This window comes from Chelonia mydas, chromosome 3, assembly GCF_015237465.2.
Source record: "Chelonia mydas isolate rCheMyd1 chromosome 3, rCheMyd1.pri.v2, whole genome shotgun sequence".
Lineage (NCBI taxonomy): Eukaryota > Metazoa > Chordata > Testudines > Cheloniidae > Chelonia > Chelonia mydas.
In genome coordinates this window covers 83,366,491-83,386,979 of record NC_057851.1, presented here as the reverse complement: position 1 = coordinate 83,386,979, position 20,489 = coordinate 83,366,491, and the positions used below count along the sequence as shown (strand labels likewise).

Sequence of the window (20,489 nt, the reverse complement as noted above, 5' to 3'; positions counted from 1 at the left end):
ATTTTCCCAAAAGTGCCAAACAACTCTTTAAGAAATAAAGATGAAAGTGTGGTTCAGTGGGTTCAGGTTGCATCAACTCTTGTACACTCATCACAACTCTTGGACATGACTGGTATACTTGACACAAGTTACTGGCGTGTACCTTACTCCCCTTTATCCACTATTTCTGACCTTGGTGTAACTTATATGCTAAAGTGCTCAAAGAAAAGAGAGCCAAGAAAAGCAAATAATATGTGGGCATAAGAAGATGTACGTTGAAATAGTTCATCCAGTTTGTGCTATTGTTTGAATATTCTTTTTGACTGTCTAATTAATACTTTAAAATAACAAGGAAGTGGATGAATTTCAGTTGATCTTAAATTACAAGCTATAGGATTAGTGAAGAACTTCAACATCCTTAATAAAAGTAGGTAATGACCTTTTTTTCTTAATTTAGGTTGGATCAAATGTTTTCAGATGCTTTCAGTAAAGATCACCAGTTGATTCAAGCAGACCCAAAGCATAGCTTGTACCTTGCCTGTGCACTTCTGGTTCGAGGAAATGTACAGGTTTCAGACCTTCGCAGAAACATTGAAAGGTTTGATCTATTGTTATAGCTTGTTTGTGCACAATACTTATTACAGAAGCTGTTGTCAGATGCTCACAGTGATATCCCTATTCATACAAAAAGTTTCAACAATAAATTCAGCAAAAAGAGAAAAGTTTAGTTATAGGTACTTGAGAGAGGAAATGTCACTGACCAACAGAAAATGAGTGAAAGAGCTTAAAAATACTATTCTGTGCTTCCTAATGACATAATTTGTTAAGCTTTGTAAGTAGTGACCTTTCTAAGCATCATTGGACCCTTTCCAAGCCAAATCAGTTTGTGGTTATGATCAAGTGATTACCAAATAGTTATCTGCATACTATCAAAAACCTCCACCATTCTTATCATACACCTGTCATAAAGATGTTTGGTGAGAGAATGGTTCAGTTCATCTCCCAGTTTTCCCCCCCAAGCCTCACTCAACTCCAGGGGAAGCTAAACTTCATACACTTGATGTAATAAAGGCATTGTAATATTACCTTAACATGACAAAATCATTCAGAAGCACACCTAGTGATCTTTGATGATAGGCTTGGAAGGATTCATTTTTTATTGATAAATGTAGGTAAACATTGATTTCACCGTACATGCACAACCAGATAAAAAATATTTCTATTGGTAATTATTAGGGCTGTCAAACAATTTTAAAAAGTAATCGCAAGATTAAAATATTAATCGTTATTAATCACCCTTTTAATTGCCCTATTAATAATAGACTACCAATACAAATTTATTATAAATATTTTGGATGTTTTTCTACAATTTCAAATATATTGATTTCAGTTACAACACAGTATACGAAGTGTACAGTGCTCACTTTATATCATTATTTTTCATTAAAATATTTGCACTGTAAAAAGATAAACAAAAGAAATAGTATTTTTCAGTTCCCTCATACAAGTACTGTAGTGCAATCTCTTTATCGTGAAGTGCAACTTATAAATGTAGATTTGTTTTGTTACATAACCGCACTCAAAAACAAAACTGTGTAAAATTTTAGAGCCTACAAGTTCACTCACTCCTACTTCTTGTTCAGCCAATCGCTAAGACAGATAAATTTGCTTACATTTACAGGAGATAATGCTGCCCACTTCTTATTTACAGTGTCACCTGAAAGTGAGAACAGGCATTGGCATGGCACTTTTGTAGCCGGCATTGCACAGTATTAACGTGCCAGATATGCTAAACGTTCATATGCCCCTTCATGCTTTGGCCAACATTCTAGAGGACATGCTTCCATGCTGTTGACAGGTTCTACTCAATAACAATCCAAAGCAGCGTGGACCGACACACATTCATTTTCATCATCAGAGTCAGATGCCACCAACAGCAGGTTGATTTTCTTTTTTGGTGGTTCTGGTTCTGTAGTTTCTGCTTTGTAGGGTTACTCTTTTAAGACTTCTGATGGCATGCTCCACATCTTGTCCCTCTCAGATTTTGGAAGGTACTTCAGATTCTTAAAACATGGGTTGAGTGCTATAGAAATTTCACATTGGTACCTTCTTTGTGTTTTGTCAAATCTGCAGTGAAAGTATTCTTAAAACAAATGTGCTGGGTCATCATCTGAGACTGATATATAACATGAAATATATGGCAGAATGGAGGTATAAAACAGAGCAGGGGACATACAATTCTCCCCAAGGAGTTCAGTCACAAATTTAATTAACACGTTATTTTTTTAACAAGCGTCATCAGCATGGAAGCATGTCCTCTAGAATGGTGGCTGAAGCATGAAGGGGCATTTTCAAATATATTTGAAAATGTAGAAAAACATGCACAAATATTTATAATTTTCAGTTTAACAGTGTGATTAAAAACTGATGAATCAGTTAATTTTTTTAATCATGATTAATTTTTTGAGTTAATTGTGTGAGTTAACTGTGATTAATTGACAGCCCTAGTAATAATCAAAATTTACAAGTAGGCAAAGTAAGAAAAATGATGCTTGAAAACTTCTTAGAGTTTGATTTAAGGATATTTACTTTGTATATTTTGACATGTGATAGTGACAATTTGGGTTTTAGCAGTTATAAAGCTTTAACTTTTTTTTTCAATCTCATCGGCTACTGTCATTAAATCTGAACTCCTCCATAATTTACAACAATTGTGCGATAAAAATTTTAAAATGCTTCAGACCCATAATTTTGTACAACTGTGATAATTTAAATCACTAAATATAAAAAATGCTTGAAAATAAATATCAATATCTGTCAAAGTTATTTTTAAAAACATTGAATTCTGCCAACCCTACTGAGAAGGTTAAAGGTCAGGCAGTATCCTCACAGCTTATCAAAATGGGTCTTCAGCTATATAAAAACATGGTACAAGCGATCCAAGTTAGACCCAGCTAGCTATATTAGAACTCATTCTGCTAGAGTTCAGTCAGCCTCTGCTACCAGATTGATGAATGTCCCTTACTGAAAATACATAAGGCAGCCTCCTGGAGCTCAGTCAAGTCATTCACAAGTCACTATTCATTGTAGAGGCTTCCAGATCAGATGCCCATTTTAGTAGGGCTGTCATTTTCAAGTAGGACTCCAGTACCCATCTCCAAGGAAACAATCAATCACCAAGAATGAAATCTATGCGGACAATCACTGAAGGAAGAGTGGTTACTTTTTACCTTACAGCAACTGTGGTTCTTCGAGATGTGTTATCCACATGGACTTCAGGAGCCGTCCTCCTTCCCTTCTACTACAGAGTCCTCCTCTGAGATTCGTTATTGACAAAACAACTGACGAATGGTTGGGCTAGCTCTGCACTTTATGCCCTCGGGTGCTGAGGTGCAAGGACATCTAAGGCACAGGGGCAGCCCCAAGACAAAGGAATCCAATCTTGTGCATGTGCACCAAGAGTGTAATCCATGTGGACAACACGTCTTGAAGAACCACTGTTACTGGGAGATAAGTAACTGTCCTTTCTTCCAGCACCAGCGAATAGCCTATATGACATGTCAACAAACTTAAGAGTATGCTGTCTATGGTGTCTATTGTATTACACTATGTCTGACTAGTTTTGGCTGCAGGTAGGCTTCCCCTTTTTTATGGAAAACAAACTGAGTGAAGTGCCTCATGATACAAGTCCCTTGAAAGTAGCTTTCTATTTAATACTGAAATATAAAATAAACTCACAGATTATTATTAAAATTAGTGTTCTCCTGTGGTTTTTAAGGTTACATTAATTAAGATGCTAATTCCACGTTATAAAATCTAAGAGTTATGCCAAATGCTAATTATAATGGCTTTTTTCTTCCTGAAATTTTATATGCAGGTACCCTTGAGATTTCTTGTTTTAGCAAAGTAAACAGAACTGTTAACACTGTGCAATGTACTGTACCTATTTGCTTGCTTGCTTGCTTATTTTAGCTATGAATATGTGTATTGCAGGTTGAAGCCTTCCCTTCATTTTGTCTCATGGAATCAAGAAGGCTGGAAAACTGGCTTATGTTCAGTACCTCCTGTGGGCCATTCTCACTCACTGTTGGCATTAGCAAACAATACTTGTGTGAAACCGACCTTTACAGAGCTCAAAGACAGATTCTTGAAGCTCTACAAGAAAAAGGTACGGTGAAAAGCAGCATAACATCCCAGTGTACTTTAAAGTAGCAGTAGTCTCTTCTAACATTTTATTTTTTTGAGAAGTGGAGGAGAAAAGCAAATTTCAGTGCAAGCTGTAACAAGATATTGCTTTAATATAGATACAATAGACTTTGCACTCCGAATGCAAAGCAGTATTGGGAACCTACCTTTTCTGATGATAATGCGTTACCTTTTTTTTATTAGTATTCCTCTCCCAACAGAATGAGTGTCTTGATAACACATCTGTCTGAATTGCACCCCACCGGTATAGCTGAGAGCACGCTACAAAGGTGTAGCACTTCTAAATATATCTAAAAACACTTTAATTAAGCCTGGCTGTTTGTCATGGCAAAGGAACTGGAAAAGCTGCAGCTTTGTCAAAGCAAAAGATAGAAACATTTACTAAGTTATAGCTCATAGGTTGGGTTTTTTTAATGTTTGTCATTATAAGTCCTGTGCTATTGAGCAACAAAAATTGTTTAAAAACCTGTAAGTTTTTAACACCAGTACTCTAACTCACTGTGTCAAACTTGTAAAATCCAATGAAACTGTCATGTAACACAGACTGAGACTTCAGTTTTGTCATGAAAGTCATGGCTGTGGCAAACATACAGCCTTAGCTAAAATGCAGGTGGTGTTTAAGTTAACAACTAAAACTAAGTTGGGCAGATAACCCAAGAAAAGACTGAAAGGAAAAGAAACCTATATTGGGTTAACAGGATGTTCTAAAACTGTGGCTCTCAACCTTTCCAGACTACTGTGCCCCTTTCAGGAATCTGACTTGTCTTGTGTACCCCCAAGTTACACCTCACTTAAAAACTACTTGCTTACAAAACCAGACATAAAAATACAAGTGTGTCACAGCACACTTACTGAAAAAATGTTTACTTTCTCATTTTTACCATATAATTATAAAATAAATCAGTTGGAATATAAATATTGTATTTACATTTCAGTGTATAGTGTATAGAGCAGTATAAACAAGTCATTGTCTGTATGAAATTTTAGTTTTTGCTGACTTCACTAGTGCTTTTTATGTAGCCTGTTGTAAAACCAGCAAATATCTAGATGAGTTGATGCACCCCCCTGGAAGACCTCTGCACACCCCAGGGATATGTGTACCCCTGGTTGAGAACCACTGTTCTAAAACATTTTTGGAAGTTTAGAGTTTTTAAAGGGAACCTAAAAAGTGGGAAGATTAACTTTAGGGCATGCCTACACTATAGGTGCTAGAGCTGTTGATGCTTCCTATGTGGACTGAAGGAGGTTTTCTGTTAATATAAATGATCCACCTCCCAGTGCCCAAGCAGCTATATGGATGTAGTTGCATTTACACTGGGGAGTTAAATCAGTTTAACAATGGCGCTCCGGGTTTGAATTTTTCACATACCTGAGCGAGGTAGCTAGGTTGTAGTTAGCTACATTTTAAGTGTAGTCTAGGCTAAACACTAATGTCAGTGAATTCCAGACACCGCAGCCCACCACAACAAAGCCACAATTGTCTGCCTGCCTGCTTTGATGGGCCCTCTAAAGGTTGGTGGTAGATAAACATAAGCACTGACTTTCTAGCCTGGGGGAGTCGTCATTGTGCGCTCCCAATCCTGGGCTTCTCCAAGGGCCAGAGAGGCCCTCAGCGTAATGTAGGCAGCCCTGAGGGCTTGTCTAAATTACAGCAGCTTCCCCAGATTATCCTATGGACTGCTGCGCTGCCCAGAATTTCTGCAGCATACAGCACTGCTCCACCCACCCCCAGACTACACCAAAACTTTCAAGGGAAGTCACGGAGGCCGCCTTTCCCAGACAGAACCAGGGTTATTAGGGCTTCTTTATGTGCTGTGGCCCTTTTGCCTGTCACAAATGGGCTGGAGGAGGGATGAGGGCTTTGCCCAAGGTTCAAGATGCGGTCTCTAAAGTAGCCAGGATTTAGGCCCTTAAAGGCTTTTGAAAATAATAGTGTTGTGAACCACCTGCCACTTCAGAAGCAGCCAACAGTCAGTCAAACCAAGGAGTAAAAATGCTGCTGCATTCTGAACAAGTGGCAAATAGTTGAGAAGCTCTGCTGTAAACTCTGCTAATCAGGAGTTACAATAATAAAGCATTTATTGCCTTCATTCCATTACTACCTTGATAACTTGCGACACTGGAAAAAACACTTTTGAACCGCAACTGGCACGTGGCTTTCAATATACAGGGCTTGGTCAGAACTGACACTAAGGGCTTGCCTACACTGTGCCATAGTGCGGAATATTGGGGCGTGAATTGCAAAGTGTACCAAAGTGTTTTTGCACTAACTGCCCCATATGGATGCTGCTGGCCAAACTAGTTTGTGTTCTCTGTTAGGACTATGTTAACGTGAACTAGATACTTCTTAAGTTCATGCCAGCAACATCCACACAACTCTTTGTGTGTGCAACTCTCTGGTATGTTCTGCAATTCACACCCCCAATAGTCCACACTGCAGTGCAGTGTAGACATAGCCTAAGATTCTTAACTACGTACTGGGGAATCGTTTCACAAAGGAACAAGTCTTCATGGCCTTTATTTAGAGTAAGACAGGGTGGAGGATAAGGTATGTGACTGATCTGGCTGGCGGTATTGTTCAAGATCCCCTCCCTACTCACCCAAAGAGAATTAGATCAACCTAGCTACATCACTCAGGGCTGTGGAAAAAATTCATGCCCTGAGCACTGTCGCTAGGTTGAGCTAACCCCCGGTACAGGTGCAGCTAGGTCAACGGAAGAATTCTTCCATCAACCTAGCTACCACCTCTCGGACAGGTGGATTAACTACATCAGTGGAAAAACCCCTCCCATTGATGGGGGAAAAGTCTACAGCAGCACAGCTATGGCACTGGAGTGTGTCGTTGTAGTAGGTGTAGTGTGGGCATGCCCCAGAGTATTGCAGCAGGAAGTTGCTAAGTAGCATTTCAGCAAAGGATATAGTGAATCCAGACAGTCTTTCAATCTATTCATGATAGTGCTTGTTGTCCCCTTTCAAGGCAGGCTAAACAATAATGTATATTGAGCTAGATTAATCTGACTCCTGGTGCACAGAAAAGGATATAGTTAATCTGTGTATATTCTTATAGGCTCACCTTCACCATTACTTGCACGTTGATGGGATGGAGCAAAGCTGCTTCTCCGAAGCCATATCATCCTTGTCAGACCTAATAGAGGAGTATAACCAGCTAGATGCCACTAAAGGTGCACCCAGAACAGATCCCTCAAGACTGAAGATAGCTATGTAACAGAGGAAGAATTGCTGTTATTTGGAGACCAGCAAACCACCTAAGCTAACTGGATGGTTTGTGAAGCATCTAGGACTAATTATTCCACAGGGATCCTGGTACTGTCACTCTCCAGGCTGGCCGGGAGCTTTGTATCAAGTGCTCAGCCTGTGGAAGAGGGACCAGCATATATTGCACGCCAGCAGAGTAAATAGTGATGACGTCTGCCAGGAGGAGAGAGGGGAGGAATTATAACAGGCCAAAATGGAGTTGGTGAACTCCTTAGACCAACTTAAGCTAAATTAAATTGATCCCTGCTTTGGAGAAAAGAGTCCCCTTTGGCATAAGATACACGAGGGAAGGGAAATCCTACATTCCCTTTTCTGCAATGAAAGGAGGCATCTAGTGAGTCTTGTTTCTGAAGTTCCGAATATCCTAGAAAATTTATTTCCAAAATGACGTGTGTCCCTAAGATGTGTGTCCCTATTCACAACTTAGTGTTGCTTCGTCATTGTATTTAGATGTAATTGAACTAAAATTTTCCAAGTTGATATCAAAACTGGCAATATCAAGAATAATTTGGGAAAACGATTGCATCAAGTACAATACTAATATATTGTATAATAATGATTCACCTTTCATGAACTGTAGGTTGCACTAATGTTGGTTTATGTACTGATGAGGATAAGAGGCTAGCATAGTATGTTGCCTCTTTATCCAATAGCTGTGATCATATGTACATATGATATGGATTGTTTGGAGAATGAAGATTATATTTTAAAAGAACCTAATTAAATAGAAGCATATTTTAAATTAAAGAGATTTTTATATTATGATCAGATTATATTTATAAACAGTTGTCTTAATAACAACTCCTATGTTTTTGCAGAATAAAATATACAGATATTCAGAATTTGTCTGCCAACCTGACTCTCTTGTCTTAAAACTGCATTAAGCCACTACAAATGGACCCATAAAATGACTTTTTTTTAATTACATGTTTCTTTCAAGAGCGCTTCGGTGGCGGTATGACCAGACACAATAGTATTAGTTCTAATTTTCAATGTTTGAGGCCAGAAATACACAAGACAAATATTTGTAGAGGCAATTCTTATTAGGTTGAAAGCATTTTGAAAGTCACTCCGGTGAAACAACTTACCTATAGAACACTATAAATGTGCTTGGCACTTTATGACAAAAAACATAGGGTAAAATCCTATCCCCATTGAAGTCACGGGGAGTTTTGCCATAGACTTCAATGAGGCCAGGACTTCACCCATGGTCCCTACCCCAAGGATCTTGCAGTCTAGGTTAAATAAGATACAAAATAGCATGAAGAGAGAACAGAAATGAAGGTGGGACCAGTATAAGATCAGTAGGTTACTTTTCATTGTATACGTAGTGTTTGTTTTTGTTTTTGTTTGCATGTCATGAGTGGGGGAAAATAAAGAAATGGCAAATTGTATACATTTTAAAATTAAAACCTAGAAAAATGGTTCACTGGGGATGAAGTGAATTAACCTACGTCTTGACAAATATGTTTTCATTTGTACTTGTGCAAATATAATGTTTCTTATTCACTGCATTTGGAGAAATGTAAAATATAAGAATTGGTGAACAAACCAAACTGAGCTTAAAATTTATTTGTAGTTGTATGCTACAATATGTAATGTGTTTTTCTAACTCACAAGATCAATCTTTTTTTCTAATGCTGTGTCAGTGTAGCTGTAAGAATATCTGTCTTGTGGATCAAGAATGATAGATCAGATGTTATAGCAAAAAAAGTTAAGATTCCTTTTTCTACTAAGTTACTTGGATGTTTAATTAATTTAAACCTGCATGTTTGTTGAAGATGAGGGAAGACACCTATTTCTAGGAGTTTTTTGTGTCTATATGGAGCAAACTCACCCCTGCATTCCTGTAGATTTTTTTTAAATTACAAAAGTTTTCCCTCCATGACTGTCCCTATGTTAGCTAGACTTGTACCTCAAAGGTATACTCACGTTTCAAACAATTTAATTCTTACGTGTTTTGAGTGTCTTGTTTTACATACATAGATGTTGTTCTTAAACCATGTTCTCAGGGTATTTAACAGAAGAATGCCAACAAGTTTGGTTTCAGTGGAAGGGTCTTCTCTTTAGCTAACTCTTCAAACTATGAGCATGCTGCCATCCTGATGATACACTGCTGTCCATGTTGTAAGTTATAATAACTTGAGTCCAGAAAATATATCTCCTGGATCACTACAAATCCTCTGACAAACACAAGATGTGATCCACATCATCTTCCACTTAAAGGAGCCTTCTTTGGGGCAGTCAAACTGTACAATGATCATTTTGGATTTGTTAGGTATGCAACATCTCTTGTCCAGACACACACCACAGAAAGTAGGTTTGTAGCTTTTTGTGCTTGAGCATCCAGAAAAGGCTAGCTTCTCTGCTTTGGGAGGCTGGAATGTTGGCTGACATGTTTTTCCTTTTGGAATCTTAAATGTAAAACAAAACAGAGCTTGAAACTTCACATGAAAAAAACCAACAGAACAAACAACAAAGGTTCTTATGCATTTAAATAGCGGTAGCATTTGAAACACTACTTTTTTTTAAAGCTGTCTTACTTTTCTTTGTACCAGTCAGAGACTGAGATTTATTTTTTTAAAGTAATAAAACAGCAGGCTATCATAATAATCCTCAGATTCGTGGATTTCTTTAAAATTATACTTCTGTAGTTCACTGCTACATGATAAAGACAAGATCAATCTTGTATTTCAGGAAGGCTCGCATATCGGAGATAATGGAAAGCCATTTTGCACCACAGTTTACCTTTATAGTCTTCAATATATTGGTCTGACAAGGTTGAATGAAACACAACCTCTCTTCTTTTCTCATTTCACATTTACTGTTTTCATTGGTCACCCTGTTGGATATACCTATGCCACAGGTTCTGGAACAAGGTGTCCAAGAAGTTGCCTGTACTAAGCACTTCTCCTTCAAAACAAGTGGTAGACTTCTGTAAACTGAGAGACAGAGCAATATATTATATGTTGCAACACAGCAAGATAGGCTATTTTTAAAAGTTCTGTGTCTAAAGTAGCATTAATTGAAAGCGATTAGCATTTGATTTCTGTTCATGTGGTTTCTCTCGTAGGTAGATCTAAAAGGCTGAGGCTGAGATGTGCAAAGCTGCCTAAGAAATCTGGACACCAATTTCCATTAAAATTGGAATTTGAAATCCAAATCTCTGAGATGGCTTTGAAAATCTCAGCGTGACTGTATGTTCTATGACCCTCCAGATTAATGTTATGGGAACCCAAAATCCCTTCTGAAGAACTGTTATGAAACATCCAGAGTAGTGAAAAACACATTTTAAAAACTTCTTAAACTGCAGACCAAGTGTAGCTGTGAAAAGTTATATGAACCTATGTAAATCTTTTGATATGTAACTTTTTTTTTTAATGTCAGGAATGATTTTTTTCCAGTCATTTCTAAATATCTGATGCTAATAAATCGAATCCCCTACCTAATAGGAGTGCAAATAAATAAAGGTATAAAATAAGATTTTAAAATCACTGTGGCAAATCTTGGTGAAATACTCAAGAAGGGCTCATAGGGTTTGAAATCTGCACATGTAGTTAAGAGGGTAGGGCAGAATTATGAGGGTACCTGGAAGGTAGACAGCAGGTTAAAGATCTCAGTGCAGGAAGCAGATTAAAAGCCTGGCACAGATCTGCAATAAATAAAGGGAGGTTACATAGTTGCTCATATGTAGTACATTTTCTACGTATGATATAGATACTGTCTTCGTTTAGGAATTAGCTAAACAGAAAATGCTTAAGGAAAGCAGGAAAACTGAAAGAACAGTAAAAGCAATAAAATTAAGCTCAGCATTTGCTACCAGCATTAACAGAAGGAAGTAAAGAATTAAAACTATCTTAGAGCTAACAAGCCACTGCATGACTTCATGCAAACTATGCACAAATTGAATGTAAACTATAGATTATTATGTTAAGGAGAGAACATCATTTTTTAAACAAATTTTCAGGTTTTCTCTGAGAAAGGAAAAATGCTCTTTTTTCCTACCAACGATTCCTACTCCATTTTGTCCCTTCCCTCTTCCTCACTTTCCACGTTGTCTCCCTGTTCTTGTTTGGGTCATGCCTCAATCTTAATCAGTATTATAAAGTGCCATGTACATCTCTGGTGCTTCAGACGTAATAAATAAGGCCTCCACATAGTACAGTTTATGTGTATTCAGTTTATTCAGGGAGTGCTAAGTGGTACTTCTCTTCCAAGAGCTCTTGCTTCCAGGTTCAAATCTGTGCCACTGCGCAATGCAGAATTTTGCAGAAATTAATGTTGTGTGTGCAGAATTTCCTTTTTTCCCCCACAGAAATGGGCTGCAGAGATGTTGGCCTCCACTAGGGACCACTGGACCTCGCAGAGCCCAGCTCGCAAATGGAAGACAAGGCTGGGTAAGGGGGAGGGAACTGGAGGATTCCCAGCAGCTGCAGTTCCCAACGTTCCCTGAAGGAAGGAGGTGGCGTGCAGGAAACTCTGTGCAAGCCTGGGACCTAGTATCAGGTTGTTTCTCCCTCTGGATCCCTAAGCTCTAGGAGGGTAGGGGCTGAGAGTACCTGGGCTATGGGGGGGGCTGCAGCTGGCCTTTGGAGGGTAGGAGGTGTGAGTGTCTGGGCTGGGGGCACCCGATGCTGGGCTCTGAGAGGAGAGGGATGTGAGTGGCCCCCTGGCTGGGCTCTAGTGGGGTAGGGGGCAGCGAAACAACTAGGTTGTCATAAGGGTTTCTTTAACTCCTAGGGGAATTTTTGTGTGTCTGTACTGTTACAGACATAATTGCTCACAAGTATTTTGAAATAAATTACCAAAATTAATTGAAATCGGCGTGATTATATTGTGTTATTTTGACAAATAAAATGTGAAGAACTTTGCAAAATTTTAAAATATTGTGTGCAGAATTTTTAATTTTTTTGGCACAGAATTCCTCCAGAAATAGATTATTAATCCAGGTCCTCAGATGGTCATGCTGAGGGTTAACAATAAATTTAATTTAATTTTTGAGTCCATCACTCTGCAGTGATTCATTGTTGGCTTGGGTCTATAAAGCCATGGTTTGAAACCTAAGATGAATAGGCATGTGACCCATAAAGTTCATTTTTTAAATCAAAGGAAATTTTTATTTAGATTTAAATGTCTACCAGGAGTTTGTAACCCAAATATTGTAACATCATGGTAATACATGAAAACCAGAAAGTGAAACTAGACATGTAAATAAACTTGACTAGTCTATTTGCGTTCAACATGTGTAGCATGTGTACCAGCATGTGTAGCAACTAGTGATCCTTCCCATCCCCTGCAAACATGGGGCTGGAGTGCTCAGCCCTGTGAACTGAGAGCCAACTAGGGAAGCAGTTGCTTTGCAGTTGCTTTCTCGTTGTGTTCCACGGTTTATCCAAATTTCTGAAGTCATAGCAAGCACTGAAGTGTTGCTCTTCATTTTCAGTAAAAATGATTGAAAAGGCACCTTAAGATTTCTATTGTATTAAGGTGCTGGGAAGAAGCAACTTCTTGTTGCTGTGCAAGTATATAAAATTATAATTTCAGTTTATTATTACATTTTAATTGGTTTAAATGATTTGGTATCAGATATTCCAGATGGTTGTCTCTCCTCGGTTGAATTAATAACATTCTCTAAAAGTGTGCAGTTCATTCATTTGGACTCGGTTGCTTTTCTGAGTGCCTTTCCTACTGTGTATGGTTTTATTCCCAGCTTTGGATAAATTCTGTAAAAAGGAATTGCTATCCTTCACATCTGGTCTAAGTATCAAATTTACCGTTTTGATGTAGGATGAGTTTCCATTTTTAGGATAGCTTGCATAAGCACTTGAACTTCTTGGAAGCTTGTCCAAACTGAATTCCAGGTTTTGTGAGGTTAACCACCAGCACATGTGTATAAATTTGCTATAGCCTGGGCTGGCTCGCTTGCTTGCATGCTCCTTCCTATATATCTGCAATACTTGAATCTGGTTTGTTCTTGAGCCTTGGGCTACCCTTAGTTTTATTTTATTCTCCTTCTCATCCTAGAAGCAGAGGACAAACGATTTTACCAGGAAATAGCGATTATAATTTGAACCTGATAATATTGAGTAGTTTAGAAGCCAGAAAATTATAAATTGCTCCATATTCTTATAGACTGAATTCAAGATAGAGAAAGAGGTTGATTTTTCCCCCCTTGCAATGACTGAGATTTTGTCAATAACCAACCAGGCTGTCGGAGCCAAATCTAGAATCCTCCATTTTCTATTGAGAAGAAGGTCCCTACAAGATGTCGGTAAATAGAATATTGACCCATTTGTTCTTTTTTTTTAAAATAAATGTGTAGTTTAAAAATTTACCATGTATGAAAATCGTTTACCATTCTAGTCAAGCACACCTGGCATTAATCTGTAGCCCGTTGATTGTAGCTGTTTCTGTTGTCCAGGGCCACAGCTGGAATGTCCAGACGTTTTTCTGCCCTTGACCATGACACACTGACTTGCTGCTGCCTTTGGGGTGAACACAGGTGTACATCCAATTGCACCACTAACACAGAGACACTTATAAAGTGGGGTAGGCTGGAAGGCCTGGCCATTGACATAATAGACTCCATTGAGCTCACATCCGACTGCTATCGTATCTGAAAATGGTAAAGAGCAGAATTACTAACCCAGCTACAAGCTATAAAATGCAGTTAATGGATACCAAATGGTAAGGCGAGATCATCCTTTCCTACTCCAATTACCTGCAGTGTATACTGCACCCAGTACTTCTATGGATGAAGTTCTGCAGATGTAAGAGGAGAGTTCTGCCCTTTCCCACCCAAACACAACTTTTATCTGTGAGAAATTCTACTTATTGGCTGCTTTGTTTCAACCCAGTCACAAATGCATCCATAAATAATGGACCACTTTGACTGATGTGTAAAATGATGTAGCAGTGACACCCTAAACATACTTATTTACACATCAGTAAATGAGTGAGTGTAAGGAAATCTAAATTGGTGTAACTTACAGGCAAGGAACTATGCAGCCCAAACTGAAAGACTTTTTTTTTCTTTTGAGTCAGACTATAAAGAGCGATGCTTATCACCCCCTGAAGTTTCAAGAATAGGACGTGAAAGAGTAACTTACATGCACACACTCCTGTTTCATACCTAGGCCTGTCTGCAGAGTAATCACAGTAAAGCCCTTTGTGAGGGTCACAGGTATCTGCTTCATTACAGATCTCTCCAGCCTGCTTGGCACAGATTTTACAACATCCACAACCATCCTTTACCAGGCTCACTCCAGGGGTGCAGGTTGGCACATGGGGGCATTTGCATGGCCAGTGACAAAATTCTTTACGCTGATGTACCTCACTGGCTTCTGCAGATTTTTCCCCAGGCTTCACTTCTAGTTGTCCATTGCCTTGTGCCCTGCAGAAAAACTTACATATGGTTGGACTTTTGAGGGCTGGGTTACTTTAAGCGTGGTTAGTACATAAACTTTAGTAAGGATGAAGGAAGTGAGTTTCATAAAGTCACTAAAGCTTTTGTAAAAATTCACAAGATGAAAAAGTGAGGTAGTACATGAGAAACAAAGGACCAAATTCACCACTAACTTAGCACATTTGGAGTGTTACACCAACAGTGAATCTGACCTACTGTTTATTTCAAAGAAAATTAATCTCTCTTCTTTCAACAAAATAAAACTTTTAGTGTAGTTAGAGTCAGGACAAGGTTTTAAATTTGGTATTGTAGGGTTTCACACTATTGATGATGATATACCAAATGTACTCAGCCCTAATCTATAGACTGTATCTGTCAGCCCTACAAATTCACTCTGGTATCTGGAAGCCAAGTGATGTTCTTTCTGCCACTTACATTGGCCCAAATATTTGAAAATTTGGCACTCACAGCTTACTTGATAATTGGGTTGTTGGTGTGCGAAGGAACAGAAGACAGGTCACTTTTCCATTGTTGTGTTGGCTTTGCTGTGCTAGCATTGTAGGGTGCTGATCTTGCAAACAGGTACACATGTGAGCAGTTCCACTGAGTTTCGTGGATTTGTTCACGTGCATAAATTTACTCACATGAGTGTTTGCACTCACATGAGTGTTAGGGCTTAAGCAGGAAAGAGATCTTAACAGACTGGTGGCAGCACTGAGATGACAAGATGGTAGTCTGACCTAAAGCAAAAGTCCTGTGAGTCTCATGATTCTGCGTCTACAGAATTCTCCAGGCAGTCTAGCTCCTGCTTCAGAATTTAAGTCTTCACTTTAAAGGAAAACTGGTTCTAGCCCGTGATTGAATAGAGAACCTTCCAGAAATGAGCTATTAGTGATGTTTTCTGAAGTCCACAGTGAGCCTGAAACAATGTTTCCGAGAGCAGAGCATTGCTTCTGTTTATTTCAATGGCGTATTAATGCTCAAACATAATGACAATTTAAGACCAGTGAAATAGTTAGGGTTGATATTTAAATAAAAACCTAGACCTTAATGTGCTTATTTAGCAGTGGTGAATAGATTGATATGGGGAAAGGACCCATAGAGCAGCTAGTAGTTCCCATGCTCTAATGGGTTTGGGAACAAGGAGTACTAGCAGCTCTACCAGTGTAGCTTAAAGAAACCTGCAACCTTGCCCATTAGGAGGCAGGGAAAGAGAAGATACAGGCATTCTCCACTGACAAAAGCCTCAGCTATCACATAGGTGCCAAAAACCTGATCCATCTTCCACATTTTTCTGAGTACCTAAGGACCCAGCTAAATGCTATCAGCTTCTCTCTCTTTCTCCAAACAAATTCTGCAGTACAGTACTGTCCGGTCAGTAAAAACAACCTTTGGCAGACTATGGAAGACTATTGTACTAGATATATTATTCATTTTCCTTTTTAATTCAATACAAATTCCCAATTTTAAACTGGAAGTTGCTGCAGAACTCTGCTTTGCATGCCACAACAACCAGCCGCGTAACTGAATTCCAGTTCACCATAGGGAATAGGGGATCTTCCAAATGGGGTTTTTCCCCTCTGATTTTCATATTTATCCTAATTTTTCTAGCGATGACAATCATTTTTCAAGCATTCCACCATACTTTGAGGTTTATAAGCTATACAGTTTTACTGGGTTCCAACATATGGCTTCCATGGTCACTTGACTAGAACTATTTTTTAAGATCCGCACCTGTTCACAAAATCAACCACTATGGGAGCTGAAATATTATTCCATGCCTCACAACAGGCTCTGCAATGCACCAGGCGCAGGTTAATAGATGCGGTGTTTTTAATCATTCCATTATTTATTTTCATTCAATTGCCACACAAACATAGTAGTAATATGACAAATCACTAGCTCTTATAACTGATTTTTTTAAGGAACGGCTTTATGTTAACCTTTCAACCAGCCATAAAAATTAGCTTAATCTGTACTTCGGGTGCCAGTTGTTACAGCTTTTTAAAGTTTGTGTCTCTGGAAGAAGGATGTGGGGTAAACAGGTGCTCTTAACCATTTATCAGTATAAGTGACGGGATGGTTACTCTAGGAAACTCCCATCAGCACAGCTCAACATTTGCTGAAATCTTTTCCCCCAAAATATTATCTTCCTTGTAAAAATTTGGGTAGGGTCTGAACTACACACTGTGGTATTGTCTGTGGGACTGAAATCAGGTATCTCTTATTTCAAAATGGATCTGTGTGCTCTTAACAGAATTCCTTCATACGCTGTGGGTCAGCAAATACTGCTTACATTAATGCAGTTATTTAAGCTATTGTATTATAAGTCAGAATGTACTTTGAACCTGCAGGGCTCTACCTAAACAAAACAAAAGAAAGAGAGGACAACTCAGAGGTGTGACGCTTCACAGCAAGAAAAACAAATCATGAGAAAACAGCCTGTGGTTGAGTTAACTCTGCTGCCACTGAATAACACTGTTTACTTGAAAAATCTTCAACGGTCTATCAAGTTAGGATAAAAATGTAAAGCCTGCCTGTAAAGTTGACAAACCAAATATTTTATGATTCTTCCTTCCCTCGCCTACTATAACAATTGTGTCCACATCACACAAACCCGCGCACATATTTTGCCAATCCTATGGGCAGATTCAAAAAGGAGACCATTGTGTGGAAATCTCTTGATGGGTGGGTGGGTGGTTGGTTGGTTGGTTTTTAAGATTAAGCAAATTATGTATGAGGTAGGTAAATTAATACCAAAGCATAATTGTTTTGAAAACTGTCCACTTGGAGATTTAACTTCATCACTAGAAGAGGAAAAAACACATTTGCAAGGTATTTTTTTTTAATGGAATTGGACTTTGAAACTGGAGTAAATAGAGCAGAATTTCTTTGTTGTTAAAACAGTTTAATAACACCAGAGCTCCTTGCTAATTTGCAAAACTAGCTCATGGAGCCCTAGAGCCACATCAGTGCACGTACCTGGAATATGAATGAGGGAAAGATGTTTACTTACTTTGTGTCAGACAAGAATTTGCACTCAGAAAAAAGAGAGCGAGAGAGTTGAAGTCACTGAGAATTTAAAATTTTTTAGCAATGAACTGAAGTGAGAGGAAAATATCAAAATTGTGACTGTACAATGAATAAGCTGCAAATAAACTTGTACATGGTAGTAAAAAAATGGCTTCCTATTCTGCACATAGCATTTGCTTGAGTGAATTTTATTTTGTCATGAAGCAAATAAAAGTTTTAACCACTCGAGGGAGAAAAAAAATCTTTCAAGAAAACTTACCTGTTGCATATAAATGATGGTGAGGAGAGTGGGAATGAGGAGCCACTGCATGTTCCTGAAGTCAGAAGTGAAAGAGAGAGATAGAGAACAGGCTGAGCTGTGTCAGAGTGAGCGCTGTACACAAAGCTCTCCCTTGTCTCCTCTGCAAATCCCTCTTTCCTCAGCACATGCACGAACACACACACATTCATACTTGAAATCCTTCACTTCATACATAACTAGTTTCATGCTCAGACTTTCAACTGGTCTCTTTCATTCTTTTGAGCCACTTTCCAGGATATGTTTTCACACCCTGTTCAGCGCCAGAAAGCTGTTCCTGCAGATTCCACTGTCTTAACTGAGGTCGGCTTGGGCAAACTTCTGATTGGTGAAGTTAACTGCTGGGAGCATGTAGGTTTTTTTTTTTTACCTTGTATTTAAATCCTTATTGCATGGATGTTATGATCATTTTAAAAGGCCAGAGTCCCAGGAATATATTTTCTTGAAGCAGTACAAGCAGCGTTCCTCAAATTTAGAGCCCTGATCCTCTACGATGCACAATCCCTAATGGGGTCAGACCATAAGAGATGGAAATATCAAAATGTATAGTACATGTTACACAGTGTACCATGCACAATGCCAGAGGGGCTATTGCACTGTTTATTTAGTGGAATAGTGATGGGGAAACTGGCACTCTGATCTGTGCATTTCCCCCTGTATACCAGCTGCCAATGTTTTAATTACTCTGTTTACACTAGAGACGAACAAATTTATTTGAGCATAAGCTTTCGTGAGCTACAGTGAAAGCTTACGCTCAAATAAATTTGTTAGTCTCTAAGGTGCCACAAGTCCTCCTCTTCTTTTTGCGGATACAGACTAACAGCGCTGCTACTCTGAAATCTGTTTACACTGAATCTAATTAAGCATTGTGATGCTGAGTGTCACTGCACCTAACTTTTAGGCACCTAGCAAATCACAGAAACAATACTGCGATCCACAGAGCCTGAGTTAAGCATCTAGGCACCCCACACAATGAATGGGGAGAGAACAACTTAGAATGAGATCCACAAAAGCCAGCACACTGGGGGGGAGCTGCCTAATGAGAGATGCCCAGGAGAGGGGTATGTCCTAGGCCCCACCTCTCTGACAGAGATAGGCACCTAAGTCCAGGTTGTAGAGAGGCACCTATCTCTGCTTGGGATATACAAATCCCAAGCAGAGATAGCCACCTAAGTTGCTTGGGGGGGGGGGCGCCAATCCAGTAGCCATGCATGGTCAGGGGCTGCCTAACTCCATACAAAACAGCCAGGAGGGCACCACTCACTTCTGGCCTTCAGCCCAGTAATTAGGTATTTACCCAGGATGTGGGAGACTCCCAGTTCCAGGCCTCCTCTGCCTGATGAGGATTTGAACAGCATTCTGCCACCTTTCAGATAAGTGCCCTAACCACTGGGCTACAGAGTCATTCTGATTTTTTTTCTGGACTAATTAGTATTTAATTATCCAATGATTTAATTGAATTAGAATTGAGACCTACATCAGAATATCCCATAGCCGAGTTGGTAGGGCATGCACCTGACAACTCCCTGTTCAAATCCCTTCTCAGCAGGCAAAGGGGGACTTGAACAAGGGGGTCTCTCACAGCCTTGGTATACCCCAACTACTGTGTTATAAGAGAGGTCCTCCCACACCTGGCTGTTTTGTGCAGAGTTAAGCAGGCTCTGAGCATGCCTACTGACTCTGCCCCCGTCTCCACACACACATGTGCATCCAAGGGTCTATCTTTCCCCGGTTTGTGTATCGATCCGGGCCTGGGAGATAGGTGTCTGGGTGCCTAGAGCAGTGGTCTCCAAACTGGGGTGCGAGATGATCCCAGGGGTGTGCGGCAGCAGAAGCACTGCCAGACTACACTCCGCCGAGTTTTTTTTTCGGCGGCAGCTCTGCAAGTCCACGGCTGGTGTTCCCCTTTGGTGGCCTGCCTGCAGTAAGTCTTCCGTTCATCTGCGGCAGGCCTTCCGGTCTTCTTCCGTTGGCGGTACATCTGTGGCAGGTCTTCCAGTCTTCACTCTGGGGGTGCGCGAGCCAAAAAGTTTGGAAACCACTGGCCTAGAGAGAGGCAGAGGCAGAAACATAGATGCATAGGGAACTTTCACTGCAAAAACATAGGTCCTGAGTGACTTTAGGCACCTACAAAGTTAGGCGGAAGCCAAGCAGATGTTTTGTGGATTGCAGTGGTGCCTAAAAATGGGACTTAGCCACCTAGGTGTCAGGGACCATGGATCTTGAATGCTGATACACAGGGCTCCCAGGAGCCAGTAAGTTCTAACCTGCCACTCGATGACCTGTTTAACA

The 20,489-nt window shown here is 39.5% G+C and overlaps 2 protein-coding genes across 6 annotated transcripts in view; one reads left to right on the top strand and one right to left on the bottom strand.

Annotated features, from left to right (window-relative positions):
- The window catches only part of TUBE1 (tubulin epsilon 1), a 27,233-nt gene extending 18,221 nt beyond the window's left edge, over positions 1-9,012 (top strand). For all 3 annotated transcript variants that reach the window (XM_037894655.2, XM_037894656.2, XM_037894657.2), the window contains 3 exons: positions 437-577; positions 3,973-4,147; positions 7,253-9,012. In XM_037894655.2, the coding sequence (XP_037750583.1) occupies positions 437-577; positions 3,973-4,147; positions 7,253-7,411 (475 nt within the window). In that variant the 3' untranslated portion in view covers positions 7,412-9,012. The remainder of the gene's footprint in view (positions 1-436; positions 578-3,972; positions 4,148-7,252) is intronic.
- Positions 4,179-20,489, bottom strand: CCN6 (cellular communication network factor 6). Of its 3 annotated transcripts, none has more exons than XM_043542825.1 (5): positions 18,159-20,489; positions 14,571-14,854; positions 13,835-14,077; positions 10,210-10,403; positions 4,179-9,875 (listed from the first exon to the last, which is right to left on the bottom strand). In XM_043542825.1, exons 1-5 carry the CDS (start codon positions 18,347-18,349, stop codon positions 9,594-9,596), a joined length of 1,194 nt encoding a protein of 397 aa, XP_043398760.1. In that variant the 5' UTR covers positions 18,350-20,489; the 3' UTR covers positions 4,179-9,593. The 3 variants fall into 3 exon arrangements, 2 of the variants coding, with proteins under 2 accessions (XP_043398760.1, XP_027675699.2); XM_027819898.3 differs by having other exon boundaries at positions 14,571-14,865; positions 18,159-18,326; XR_006289553.1 differs by lacking the exons at positions 4,179-9,875; positions 14,571-14,854 and adding an exon at positions 11,050-11,113 and having other exon boundaries at positions 10,112-10,403; positions 18,159-18,285.

Coding starts and splice junctions, on each gene's coding strand:
- CCN6 (XM_043542825.1), bottom strand. CDS start 18,349: ATGAATGTGTGTGTGTTCGTGCATGTGCTGAGGAAAGAGGGATTTGCA. Junction 10,404..13,834: donor GGGCTACAGATTAATGCCAG/GTGTGCTTGACT, acceptor TCTGTCTCTCAG/TTTACAGAAGTCTACCACTT. Junction 9,876..10,209: donor ATATATTGAAGACTATAAAG/GTAAACTGTGGT, acceptor TTTACATTTAAG/ATTCCAAAAGGAAAAACATG.